This window comes from Hibiscus syriacus, unplaced genomic scaffold (genome assembly GCF_006381635.1).
Source record: "Hibiscus syriacus cultivar Baekdansim isolate YM2019G1 unplaced genomic scaffold, ASM638163v2 tig00111402_pilon, whole genome shotgun sequence".
Taxonomy (NCBI): Eukaryota; Viridiplantae; Streptophyta; class Magnoliopsida; order Malvales; family Malvaceae; genus Hibiscus; species Hibiscus syriacus.
In genome coordinates, this window is record NW_024063082.1 from 6,406,925 (window position 1) to 6,420,214 (window position 13,290).

The 13,290-nt window shown below is 34.2% G+C and overlaps 2 protein-coding genes and 2 pseudogenes across 2 annotated transcripts; all 4 read left to right on the forward strand.

The window, feature by feature from the left end:
* The first annotated feature begins 205 nt into the window (after nucleotides 1–205).
* On the forward strand, nucleotides 206–3,648 carry LOC120162016 (heavy metal-associated isoprenylated plant protein 32-like). The gene is made up of 4 exons (XM_039172209.1): nucleotides 206–235; nucleotides 3,099–3,143; nucleotides 3,231–3,306; nucleotides 3,452–3,648. The coding sequence occupies exons 2-4, from the start codon at nucleotides 3,123–3,125 to the stop codon at nucleotides 3,619–3,621; spliced, it is 267 nt and encodes an 88-aa protein (XP_039028140.1). The 5' UTR covers nucleotides 206–235; nucleotides 3,099–3,122; the 3' UTR covers nucleotides 3,622–3,648.
* A 709-nt stretch (nucleotides 3,649–4,357) lies between these two features.
* LOC120161884 lies at nucleotides 4,358–5,717 on the forward strand (annotated as a pseudogene).
* An 18-nt stretch (nucleotides 5,718–5,735) lies between these two features.
* On the forward strand, nucleotides 5,736–7,806 carry LOC120161476 (annotated as a pseudogene).
* A 1,979-nt stretch (nucleotides 7,807–9,785) lies between these two features.
* LOC120161562 (nuclear envelope-associated protein 2-like) lies at nucleotides 9,786–12,558 on the forward strand. Its single transcript, XM_039171789.1, has 5 exons — nucleotides 9,786–9,982; nucleotides 10,130–10,237; nucleotides 11,238–11,699; nucleotides 11,833–11,934; nucleotides 12,166–12,558. Exons 1-5 carry the CDS (start codon nucleotides 9,806–9,808, stop codon nucleotides 12,331–12,333), a joined length of 1,017 nt encoding a protein of 338 aa, XP_039027720.1. The 5' UTR covers nucleotides 9,786–9,805; the 3' UTR covers nucleotides 12,334–12,558.
* Nucleotides 12,559–13,290: the final 732 nt, after the last annotated feature.

A 13,290-nucleotide genomic window follows, 5' to 3' on the forward strand; every position in this document is an offset into this window, starting at 1 on the left:
ATGAGTATATGTGTGTATATATGTTCTTACATGTAATGATATATTGCATATGTGTTATAGGGATTTGTTACATGAATAAGGGTATGAGTGATAGCAGTAATAGTTCATGCATGAATACAAGTTATAGTTACATTATATGTTTATTGTCTCACTAAGTCATAGACTTAGCGTATGATTGTTTCACGCGTAGGTTACAGAAGCGAGAATAGAAGCGAAGAAGAGCAAAAACAAACAGGTCAGCATCTCCCTTACAAAGTTTCATATTAGAAAAATGATGATTTAAATGCATTTGGTTATTAAATATAGTTGGCATGTACTAATTGATTGAGTTGAATATGCTCTGATCGATTTTGATTATTTTGGTCAATTTATATAAATAAATCACTTTTATTTTTAAATGAAAGTTTTAAATTTTCTTTGAATTTTGTCAAGAGTCAATGTGACACCTCAGACTCGTATTTAGGTCGGGTACGGGTTGGGGGTGTTACAGGTCAGGTCAGGTTCGGGTTTAAGGTGAAAAAAATCCGACCCGAAAAAAATATATAATTTTACCCTATATTTTCAGGGATAATTATAATAATACCCCTCTATATATAATTTTTTTTCAATTAAGTCACTGTTTTTATTGAATAAAAATAATTTTTTTATTATTTCGGGTCGGGTCAGGTCGGGTTTCTATGTCATATATTCGGGTCGGGTCGGGTCGGGTGAAACCTTGTTTTGGTCGGGTCGGGTCTCGTGTGGAGGCTCTCTTGTTTTCGGGTCGGGTCGGGTAGACCAAAAACCCGACCCATGCACATCCCTAGGTGGGTCACGTCTAGGGGTGTAAACGAGCCGAGTCGAGCTCGAGTATTGATGAGCTCGACTCGACTCGAAAACTCTGAAATGGAGCTCGACTCGACCCAAAAACTCGAGAGCTTAAAATTTTTAAGCTCGACTCGAACTCGAAATCCTGAACTGAAGCTCGTGAGCAGCTCGAAAATGCTCGAAATAAAAAATCTTAAACTTAACAAGATTGAATCATCAAACTCAAACTCGAACCTGAATCTTAAATACATGAAAGCCTTATTGTATTTTTTAAAAAAATCAACACATAAATATATTATTAATAATTTATTTAAAAAAATAATTCTTAATATATTATATTTCGAGCTGCTCACGAGCTTTTCGAGTCGAGTATCAAGTAGCTCGTTTCTGCTCGTTAAGAATTCGAGTCGAGCTCGAGTTCGAGTCGAGTCCATTCGATCCGAGTATTTATCGAGCCTTGACCGAATCGATCTCGAGTAGCTCGCGATTTGTCTCGTCTCATTTACAGCCATAGTCACGTCGTAGTCGCCGTTCGTCATCGTGGGTAAGCTTCGGTGTTAGAATTTGAGTTTTTTTTGTAATTTAAAAGAAATAAGGGTTTTTTTATAAATATAATAATATTTTTAATATTTATTTTTAAAATTAAAATTTTAAAATTACCAGATTGTGACTTGTGTCACTTAACGGAAAAAACTAACGGTGCGTCAAGGCGTGGCCCATTTTGAGTAACTGAATGTAATGTTAGGCATCAAACTAGAACGAAAAAATATTAGACACTAAACTGAAAAAACGGACATACGTTAGGTACTTTTCGTATATTTAAGCCAATATTTGAATTAGTTGAATTCATTCGAGTTAGTAATGTTGATGAGACATTTTTTATCATTTTTTTATTTTTCTAATCGAGTTAATATTTCGAATCAAATTAAATTAAAATTTACTCATCCCTAATCATAAATAAAAAAATCAATATAATCAATAATAAGAGATTAAAAAAACCCCATAATACTCCTATAAGCCTCCAAGGTCTGAGAGACTTCACCTCCGCCACACAAAAAATTAATTTTAATTTGTTCATCAAGTGAGTCATACCATAAAATGTTTAAGTCAAACCAAATGAAATTCAAATAATATATATATATATATATATATATATATATATATATATCAAATTAGAAAATGAAGATGAATATTAAAAAGAGTTACGATACACTTAAACCTAGTGTAAAATTTTTAGTTTTATACTTTTTTAGGATCGTTGGATGAAGGGAAATCAAAAATTATTTTTTTTCCAGTGAATATCTTTACATTTCCAACTATTACTCTTAGACTTTGATAGTGGATCTTGTAGATGACATTATCACTGATACAAACATCAAAATAGAAAATTTAAAAGAGTAAAAAGACAATAACAAAAGAAACTCTTAACAACACAAAAATAAAATAAAATAAAATAAACAAAAATAGAAATTTCATGTCTTACTAACATATAAATAAAAGTGACAAAAATAAAGATTCTTTGCTTCACCGATCCATGAAGAACAAAAATAAAATGAGAACAATATAAATTTTTTTCTATTGACAGTGAAAGATCTAAAAATATTTTTTAGGGCGGACATGCATGTATTAATAATAGAAATTCTTTGTATGGAAAAGGCACAAATAAAATTTTAGGGTGGTCACCATCAACAAAACGAACAACGAACATAAAGAAATTTGGATTTCAAGATGTATACGTGTCCACCCTGAACTACATGTACGTTCGCCATTGTCTATAGAGGCATGAAAACAAAAACAAAATAACACAATAAAAATTCTCTTGTACATTACAAAAATAACAACATAATCCTTTATTAAAAAAAAACTCTACTTTCTTATAAAAAGATACAACTTAACAATGATTTTGACGTGTTACAATTATTATTAAAAAAATAATAAAATATCGTGTCAACGGTTATGTTAATTTTTTAGTGACATATACTAAATTAAAAATTAAACTAAACGTTAAGTGTGATTTAAAAAAAATCAAAGTGAAACAAAAATAATAATTTAATATGTTTACGGGAATATGGTTATGTAAGTGATTAACTTATTTCGACTTAAACCGGAGGAGACAGACGGATTAAGCAATATATAAACAAAGGAGGAATTTTAGGAAATTTTATTCACATATGAAAGAAACAAAATCCATTATTTTATTATTTACCTTATCCAACTAACTTAATTTCTCCTCTCTCTCCATGTAAATGTATAGATATGAACAATTTTCTTTTTCATTTTTCCTGACCCAGGAATTTCATCAAAAGGCTGCTTCAATGGAATCTCGTGCACAAATGGTAAACGGTTGCATCTTCTTCTTTTTAACTATATTTTCCATCACTTTGTCCTGAAACTAATTTGTTTTCTTCTTTTATTTCTTGCAGTCTTGTGTTTTGAAAGTGAACGTCAGTTGCGAGACATGCAAAAGTAAGGTGATGGATGTGTTGCAGAATCTCCATGGTAATTCATTTCCCATTCTTCAATGAATATTTCAGTAAAAAAAAAACTTTTTTTCCAGGAAAATGGTTTCCAAGAAAGTAATATCTTCCTTTTTGTTGTTGGATATAGATTTAGGGGTGTTTATATTCCGTTGTCATTGATGCAGAGAAAGGGACAATGAAAGTTTCAGGAAATGTAAATCCGTATATAATTATGAAGATCTTTGAAAAATATGGGAAACATGGAGCCAATGTGTCATCCCCACCATTTCTATTATGGGTTCATTCCTTATGGATCGGTTCATCCCTATCCACCTATGGGAGGGCCAGACCATAATTTTTTAGAGATATTAATTATTTCTAAAATTAATCCAACTATTTTCAATATTTTTATTTAAAATTTATAATAAAAAATAAAAATAAATAAACAAATGTTAATTCGCAACCAAACTTACACTTGACTCGTCATTGAGCAAAAGGATAAGCATGTCGCTCTATGGCCATGCCATGCACCCTGAGGCCCTCACTTCTATATCGTCTAGTTTTAAATATACCTCAATTAGAGTTAAAAATTTAATTTTTATTTAATTTGATTGAAAAAAACAGATTTAAAAAAATTTATCTCGACTCAAATTGATTTTAAGTTGTAATTTCATAATTTCGACTCAATTTTTTTTTAGTAATTAGTATATTATTTTTTAAGTTTGAATCGAGTACTTCGACTCTTATGATATATGTATATCTCATATAAAAAATATGAATATATATATATATATATATATATATATATATATATATATATATATATATATATATATATATATATATATATATTTACAATTAAATTTAAATATAAACTCGACTAAAAAAATTTAAAATCAAATTTAAATTATAAAATTAAACTCATCAATTCAAATTTTTTAATTCTACTTAATTTAACTCTATCTAAAACTCACCATTAATCCAATCAGTCGAAAACAAGTGTTCGTTGAAAACAATTTCTACATGTACGAGCAGCTATGTAGTCACACATTCGGCATCACTTCATCCTTGTTAATTTCCACTTCCTTCATCTTATCATTTCGCCATTTCAGTTCAAATATCATCGCCATGAACGCTACTTCTGCCCCCGCCGCTGCCCCTCCTCAACCCTTATTCATCACTCCGGCTGAAATCGTCTCTGAGTTCTCCCACCACACCCCTCTGTCGCTCGCATCAACAATGGCGGCTTTGGTAGATGTCCTTTTTCTCTTATTTCTTCCCAGCATCAAATCCAGCTACAGTGGCTACGACAGCCCGACGAATTCTTCTTCAACCAGCTCCAGCTCGGGATGCTCCGTTCCAGAAACGTTATCAAGGACCTTATCAACGCTGACCATGTTGATGAAGTCTCCATTGTCGACAACGCCACCACCGCGGTCTCCATCGTGCTTCAGCATATCGCATGGGGCTTCGCCGAGGGGAGATTCTACCCTGGCGATGCCACTGTCATGTTTCACTGTGCTTATGGAGCCGTCAAGAAGTCCGTTGAAGCATATTTCGTACGAACCGGAGGTTACGTGATCGAGGTCCCTTTGCCTTTCCCTCTTTATTCCGATGATGAAATAGTGCAAGAGTTTAGGCAGGCATTAGAGAAAGCCAAGCAAAACAACAGGAGGGTGAGATTAGCCATCATCGACCATGTTACATTCATGCCCACCGTGGTCATTCCAGTTAAACAAATCGTCAACATCTGTCGATCGGCAGGCGTCGACCACATCTTCATCGACGCAGCTCATGGAATCGGGTGTGTCGACGTCGATATGAAACAAATCGGAGCCGACTTCTACACTAGTAATCTGCATAAATGGTTGTTCTGCCCACCTTCCGCCACCTTCGATTCTTGTACTGTCGAAGGTCTAACGAAAGCTTTGCTTTGCATCATCCCGTTGTTTCCCACGAGTACGGGAATGGGTTGGCCACAGAAAGTAGTTGGATCGGGACTAGGGATTATAGTGCACAGTTGGTTGTTCCTAAAGTGTTGGAATTTGTCGATAGGTTCGAAGGCGGCATCGACGGAATCAAGAAAAGGAACCATGACGCGGTAGTCGAGATGGGGGAGATGTTGGCAAAAGCATGGGGAACTCATCTGGGCTGCCCTTCTGTGTTCGAGCATGGTTATGGTGGGTCTGCCTGCTTGTTTGGGAGTGTCGAGCGATCAACACACTTTGAAGTTACGAACATACTTGAGGGACAAGTTTGGTGTAGAAGTTTCGATATATTATCGAGCACCCAAGGAAGGGGAGGTCGGTCCATTTACGGGTACGCTCAAATATCTTATCAAGTTTACAACAAGGTTGAGGATTATTACAAGTTTAGGGACGCTATTAGTCAGCTCGTGCAGAATGCGTTCACTTGCGCATCTCTTCCCAACTCATAAGATTGATGTGTGCAGGTGCAGCTGGGCAATGAATGTGTGGTACTGGTAGGGATGAATCGAGGAACGGTTGAGGACAACAATGTCTCTTCAAAATACTAAATTATCATAATTTTTAAATATTTTTATTTCTTAAAATATTATAAGTTCACTCATCCTAAATTTTTCAAAAATTAAATGCTCAAACGTAAAACTTTACCAACGTACCGGTGCGTGATGCAATTCATGAATATGTTAATAAATTTGTTCATCATGTAGTATTTGCTTTTGTTTGACTTATCGAAATTCTCTCTCTCTCTGTATCCTCTCATTCATGTAAAACTGATGTCTAACAATCAATGATGTAAGAATCAGGGATTAGGGTAGAAATAATCAAGCTACCGGTTTTTACTCTTTAGTTTAACGATTATAAAATTAAAAGAAAAATAAGAAAATAGGAAATAGGAAATCCAGAAAATAAAAATAAACTCAACTCTCTACCATTTAAGCTATAAATCAGGGGGAAATAATAAAAAAAACATATCTTAAAATATTTTTGATCGATTTTCTTTATTTCAATCCTTGATTTTAATGGTAGAATGATGTAATGTAAAAAAATGATTTATATTTTACGTTGGTGTGATATTAACTCGATAAAAGGTTATATACCAACCTTTGTCCTGGGCGTGAAAACAAACATTTGCAGTGCTTTTGTGCAAGTTTAAAGAAAACCATCCCTTATTCATCACTCCGGCCGAAATCTTCTCTGAATTCTCCCACCACCACCCCTCCGTCGATCGCATCAACAATGACGGCTGTCCTCTTATTTCTTCCCAGAATCAAATACATCTGCAGTGGCTACGGCAGGCCGACGAATTCATTTTCAACCAGCTCCAGAAACGTTATCAAGGACGAATTGTTGCAGGGTGTTGTTTGAATTGATATGGAGGGATTACTTCCGGTTCGTTTCGATAAAACATGGGAATTCCCTTTTCCATTTACGTAAAGATCGAAATTATTCAAATTTCTTTAGGAGTGTATTACTAATATTTATGGTGACATTGTCACTGTTCCATTAGAAGGTCTGCAAGTAGGTTCTTTGATAGTATTAATAATTCTTCACAAACGTGGTTGAACCAATAGTCATATCATATCAATTGACAAATTTGGGTAATTAGGTGGTCCAAGAAAAGTGGAACAGAGGTGGCGTCAAGACCAAAAATCGTTTGAGGCCTGGAGAAATGGCTGCATTGGGTATACAGCAGATGCTTCGTTTCATTCATTTATATACTTTATCATGCATTTATGTGAATTTCACAAATTTGTAGCTACCCTCTAATTGATGCAAACATGAAGGAACTATCAGCCTCTGGATTTATGTCGAATCGAGGCTGGCAGGTAAACTTTTCATTTTTTTTCTTTCATGTAGAATATAATTATAATTGTTGCTTGCTTTCGAATCCTGCAAGCTGTTAAAACATGTTTTCAACATGATGAAATGGCATGCAGATTGTATGTTCCTTTCTTGTTCGAGACATGGGAATTGACTGGCGCATGGGTGCAGAATGGTTCGAGACATGCCTTCCAGATTACGACCCGTGTTCGAACTATGGAAACTGGACGTATGGTGCAGGTGAATTGTGAGCTCATTTGTTCAACCTTTGTTCTGGAATATGACAAGTCTTTACCTAACATGATATAACGTTTCTTCTTTTAAGGAGTTGGAAAATGATCCTCGAGAAGATCGGTATTTCAGCATCCCAAAGCAAGTAAGTGCACTAGGATACACTATGCATTTACACAAGTTTGTGAACATGAGACACTTTCAAGTAAAAACATGGCCGAGTAGCATGCAATATTGGTGTGGATGAACAATTTTTAAGGCGCGGACATATGATCCAGATGGGGAGTTCCGAGTACGTAGCATTTTGGTTGCCGGAGCTTGTTCCTCTCCCCAGAGAAAAAAGGATTTTTTTCCTGGAAAATCATATATTGAGCAAGTTGTACCTCTCAAATTTGGGAACACTTACAAGCCACAGACTCGAAGAAATAAATATGGTGGAAGACAATCCAGGCTACAGAGTAGATGAAAGAATTCAATTTAAGGGGTTTGCTTTAAATCTGATTCAATTGGGATAGCTTCTGCCTGCTTCTTCCATCCTATTTGTGCTACTTTTATTGGATAAAGTTACTAAATTAGTATCAGATTTTGTTTTTTATCAAACTAATAAATTTATGTTGAATCAACCAATTTGATTTGATTTTGATAACACTATGAACAATACGTTCTAACAACTTACCACATAAGAAAGGAGTTACCAAAAGAAATAGCCCAAAGTTATTATAAAAAATAAATGGAACAGCCCAAGCCCAATAAAGCGACAGTGCCAGCAAAAATAGATATAACGGTTGAGAGAAATAAACGGATCCACGCGGCAAGAATCCCTGGGCGAACACCAAATATTTGGATTTGCCGCGCTAGTCTTGCCTCGCTTAGGATTTTGTCATAATCACAACACAAAACACAGCTTAGGATTTTGTGATAGCCACAAAACCCCAGGTTCGGAAATCCCAACCAAGGCTAAATAAGTAATTAAATAATATCTCCCAAACTCAACATCAAACAAAACGTAAATAAATAAAAGTTTAAGTGAAAATAAATATTTAAACTCTAGTTTTTTATTTAGATATTTAACTTTTGAATCAAAATTTTTCTTTATCTTTTTACTTATTTATCTAAAAAATTAGAAGGAAAAAAAATAAATCGATATCACGTTTTATTTATGTATATATTAGATAAAAAGATTCAACAAACAATCTAAAAATAATTACGAAATAAAATATATATTTAGATTAAAAAATATATAATTAAATATTTATTTTTTAATTACGTCATAAATAAATAATATTAGGAAACAATCTGGATTCCATTAACAAATTCAAAGATCCAATCTCATCTCTTCCGATTTCTTCTCCACCATCTATCTTTTCAATTACTGAAAACAAAATCCACACGCAGATAACGACAAGCTTTTGCTTATTGTCAAATTCCCAGATTAAGCTCAGAGACATCTACAGAGAAGAAGTGAAGCTGCTGCCATGGCTTATTAGTTGGTAAACTCTCTTTCTCTCTATTCTGTTCTTTCTGATTCTCTTTTTTTGTCTCCCTTTCGTCTATTTGTTTTTCCTTAAAAAGTCAAAATATTTTCTTTTTATTCCTTTCTCTTTGGCTTTTTTCTCTCTTCTGGAGTTTGTTTTCAGTACGGCGTTTCAGTTTCTCTTTCTTTTCACTTTCCCTAGAAAATTCTCTTTCTATTTATTTTCAAATTAAAATAGAAGCTGTCTCTTTCTCTTTCTCTTTCTCTTTCTTTCTCTATGTCTTCATGAACAATTTACAAAGACTTTCATTATGGATAGTTATGGTTGTTGTTTATAGCACCTCTATATCTCCACCTGCTCTACTGCCATCTCATAGCCATTTAGCCTTCTCTTTGCTTTTACCAGATTCATTTCATCCATTTTCACTGCTTCCAGATTTCTCATCCTTCGTTTCAAATACCCTTTTCACTGTTTCAAAGTTACAAAATCCTTAAATCTTGCGAGTGGTATTATATTATATTATATTATATTATATTGTATTGTATTGTATTGTATTGTATTGTATTGTATTGTATTGTATTGTATTGTATTGTATTGTATTGTATTGTATTGTATTGTATTGTATTGTATTGTATTGTATTGTATTGTATTGTATTGTATTGTATTGTATTGTATTGTATTGTATTGTATTGTATTATATTGTATTGTATTATATTGTATTATATTGTATTGTATTATATTATATTATATATATATATATATATTTCAGACTTGTTTCTTTCTGTCCCACTTTAATTAAATGCACAACCACCATGTTCACATGCGGGTATCTCAGGGAAACACCTTCCATTTACTACATGCAAAGGCTACGAACCTGCCTCTAAGCCACTAGGTTTTTTTTATCTCCTTCAAAGCTCTTGCATTCACGATCAGATCTTTTAGCTACGCCTGCATATTCTCCTTCGGATCAAGAAGGTTATATACCTGATAGCTGTACTTACCGCTGGATCAAGAACGTGCAATCCTGATGTCATCCGTGTCGTCCTCATCGCCTAGGGATTTCGATCCTTTGTTGAAGGATTTGAATGAGAAGAAACAAAGTTTCCGGCGTAACGTGGTGTCGCTTGCGGCGGAGTTGAAGGAGGTAAGGAGCCGTTTGGCATCGCAAGAACAGTCATTTGCTCAAGAAACCCTAACGAGACAGGCATGCCTTCTTTTCCGTGTCTCTTTGTGTTTAACTTTCAGTTTTTAATTGAATATTTCTCCCTTTTTGGGTCTTTTGTTTGTGGGGTCAAATGGAACTTGTTTACTAATAGACTTGGTTTCTCTTTAAAACAAAAAATAAATTCAGGATGCAGAGACAAAGGCAAAGCACATGGAGGAGGAGATTTTTAAACTGCAGAAGAGGTTAGAGGAGAGAAATGGGGAGCTTCAAGCTTCAGCCTCTGCTTCTGAAAAGGTCCCGCCTAAATCCCGGTTCTTGAACTTTTATCATTTCTTTTGCATATTAATTAGCTTTATAATACAGTAATTATATTTCATTTTCATTTGTTAATGATAATTTAGAAAGAACCCATCATGCCCTTATTTTTTGCATCTTGACCTTTTAAAGTTATACGTCTCTAGGCTTTTCCTGTTTAGTTATTTCTTGGGGAGCCCATCAAAGGAAAGACGACCAAGTGTTTTTGATCTTATTTTAATGTCTCCTCTTTATTATAACTTGTAGAAGTTTGGAAATTTTTGTAAGAGCTTGGTTGGTCACAAAATTGAACTCTGTGCATGTTTTGCCAAGTTATAAATGTTCTTATTTCATGCATTATGGAGGAGTTGCTCTTCTTAACTTCTAATTTATTAGTTTAACTTGAGGAATGTTTATAATTATTCACAAAACATTATATTTACCATTTACGTAACTGATGGATTCTATTTATTATATATTTAAATGAATATGTTAAATCATTAAACCTTATGTTCCATATTGCACCAACTGTGACCTTTGCTGGTATCCATTCCCTGTACTAATTGCTGACATATTTATTGTTTCTGTATAGAAAGGCACCAATTAGACAGCAAATATATCGACGTCTTGATAATTTCCAACTTTAGAGAGATGTTTTTACTAGTGTGCTTTCAGATTATAATTGAATTTTCACTTGATCATTATTAAAGAAGCACAAGATGTCTGTCCATATTGAGAAGTATATGATCTTATGTAAAATGCAACTCTATGAATGAAGGGTAATGATGGTACCATTACCATGTTGCTTTCCACTTGGATGGTTATGAGGCTATCTTAGGCATGTGTTTATAATCTTGTTTCTAGTTCTTCATCTATTTTAGCATGTAAGGCGTGCCCTTTGGTGTTGCTGCTTCAATGATTTTTCCTTCTTTTTTCCATTATTTGGTTTAGCCAAACCCACTTGTAAGATTCTGATATGACTTTGTTATGTGCCTCTCAGTACCTTAGGGAATTGGATGATCTTAGATCGCAGCTTACAGCCACTCAAGCCACTGCTGATGCTAGTGCAGCATCAGCTCAGTCAGCCCAAGTACAGTTGTTAGCGTTGTTGAAAGAGTTGGACGAGAAGAATAGTTTATTGAAAGAGCATGAGGATCGTGTTACTAGGTTAGGAAAGCAACTAGATAATTTGCAGAAGGATCTTCAAGCAAGGGAATGCTCCCAAAAGCAGCTGCAAGATGAGGTTTTGAGAATTGAGCATGATATCATGCAAGCTGTTGCTAAGGCTGGAGCAAATAAGGACTGTGAGCTCAGGAAACTTTTGAATGGGGTTTCTCCCAACAATTTTGAAAAGATTAATAAACTTTTGACTGCCAAGGATGAAGAAATAGCCAAGCTGAAAGATGAAATCAGGATTATGTCAGCCCACTTCAAGCTCAAAACTAAAGAGTTGGAATCACAGGTACTTTTATGTATATGCATAAGTTGTCTTTGAAAAAACATCCTTTGAATTTTATTACCATTTCACCTTTTTTGTATATATATTATTTATAATTTTTTTATTTTTATGATTGTTTATCTGTTTTATGGAGCAGTTAGAGAAACAACGAAGGGCTGATCAGGAACTGAAAAAGAGAGTGTTGAAGTTGGAATTCTGTCTCCAGGAAGCTCGTTCTCAAACACGAAAACTCCAAAGGGTAATGTTAATATATTGCTTCATGCTTCATTCCTAAAGTATGGTTTTAGAGATTATCTGTTGCTGAAGTGCTGTTTCTAAATTATATGTTTGCTTTAGAACTGAAAATGTGCTCGGATTGCTAATTTGTTTAGATCACTTTTGAATTTGCACAAATTCTTGTGCTAAGCCAGTCATGATACGGAGCCAAGTTTTTTCACTATGGTGAGCTCATCCTTACTCATTTTGGCAGATGGGGGAGCGCAGGGACAAAGCACTAAAAGTGCTTAGAGATCAGCTGGCTGCAAAACAACAATCTGCAAGTGTTGGTACCGAGAAACAGAATTTCTGGGAAACCTCTTGTTTCAAGATTGTAGTCTCCATGTCGATGTTGATCTTGGTAGTGTTTTCAAAGCGGTGATTTCATTTAGCTGTGTAGGTAATGAGTATAATGAAAATACCTGAAGAGGATTTTAGGAAAGGCTATAGAACCATTGCCTTCGTGGAAAGAAAAGGCTTGTAGATGTAGTACATGAGTCTGTTTCCCAGAATCAGTCGAAATGCCCGTCCGTCCTCATTGTGAAGGAGATTTGAGGTGACATTAGTGTAATAGCAACATGCATCACAATTTTTTCTTCCTTTCCCATAATGGATTTTATTAGCTGTACCGAGCACCAAGATGACAAAACATTTACCAATTCTGTGTTGTCGACTTTACGTACAAGGATGGACCGAAGGGAACTGGCCTTTAAAATTTTAATTTTTTTTCTATATTGTAGATATTTTTTTGTAATTTTTATTAACAATATATTTTTATCATATATCTAAAATTTTATACGTCTGCCCTTGAAATATTTTAAGTTCTTCTAACATAAAATCATGCTTGTACATATTTACATACGAATTGTAGGAACTAACCCCCGAAATCTACCTTGATAAAATACCTCTAATATACATTATTTATCCTTTATGTTTGGTCACACAGCAGGGTAATATATACATGTTTTTATAGAACAGACCATAAGCTTGAAATTTTAGACGAGCACAGCTTAAATGGGCAGGTATGTAGTTGAGGCTAGTTTAGTTGGACAATCAAATCATTTTTTTAATAGTTTGTGTGATTGTAAGTAATATATGTTCAATTTTTTTTAACAAATTGACAATGTACACACCCTGCAAAAGTTACTATTCGAACCCAAGACTTCTAGGATGAATATTTCTTTTTATTTCTCATCTATTATTTAATTTTGATGAATCCAGCTGCACACATGGATGATAGTAGTAGCAATACTTATTATATAGCTGGGCATATATTAATACAATACATATGGACAATACATTTCCCATTACCAAGTAGCCTGCCTATCATGGCAGAGCA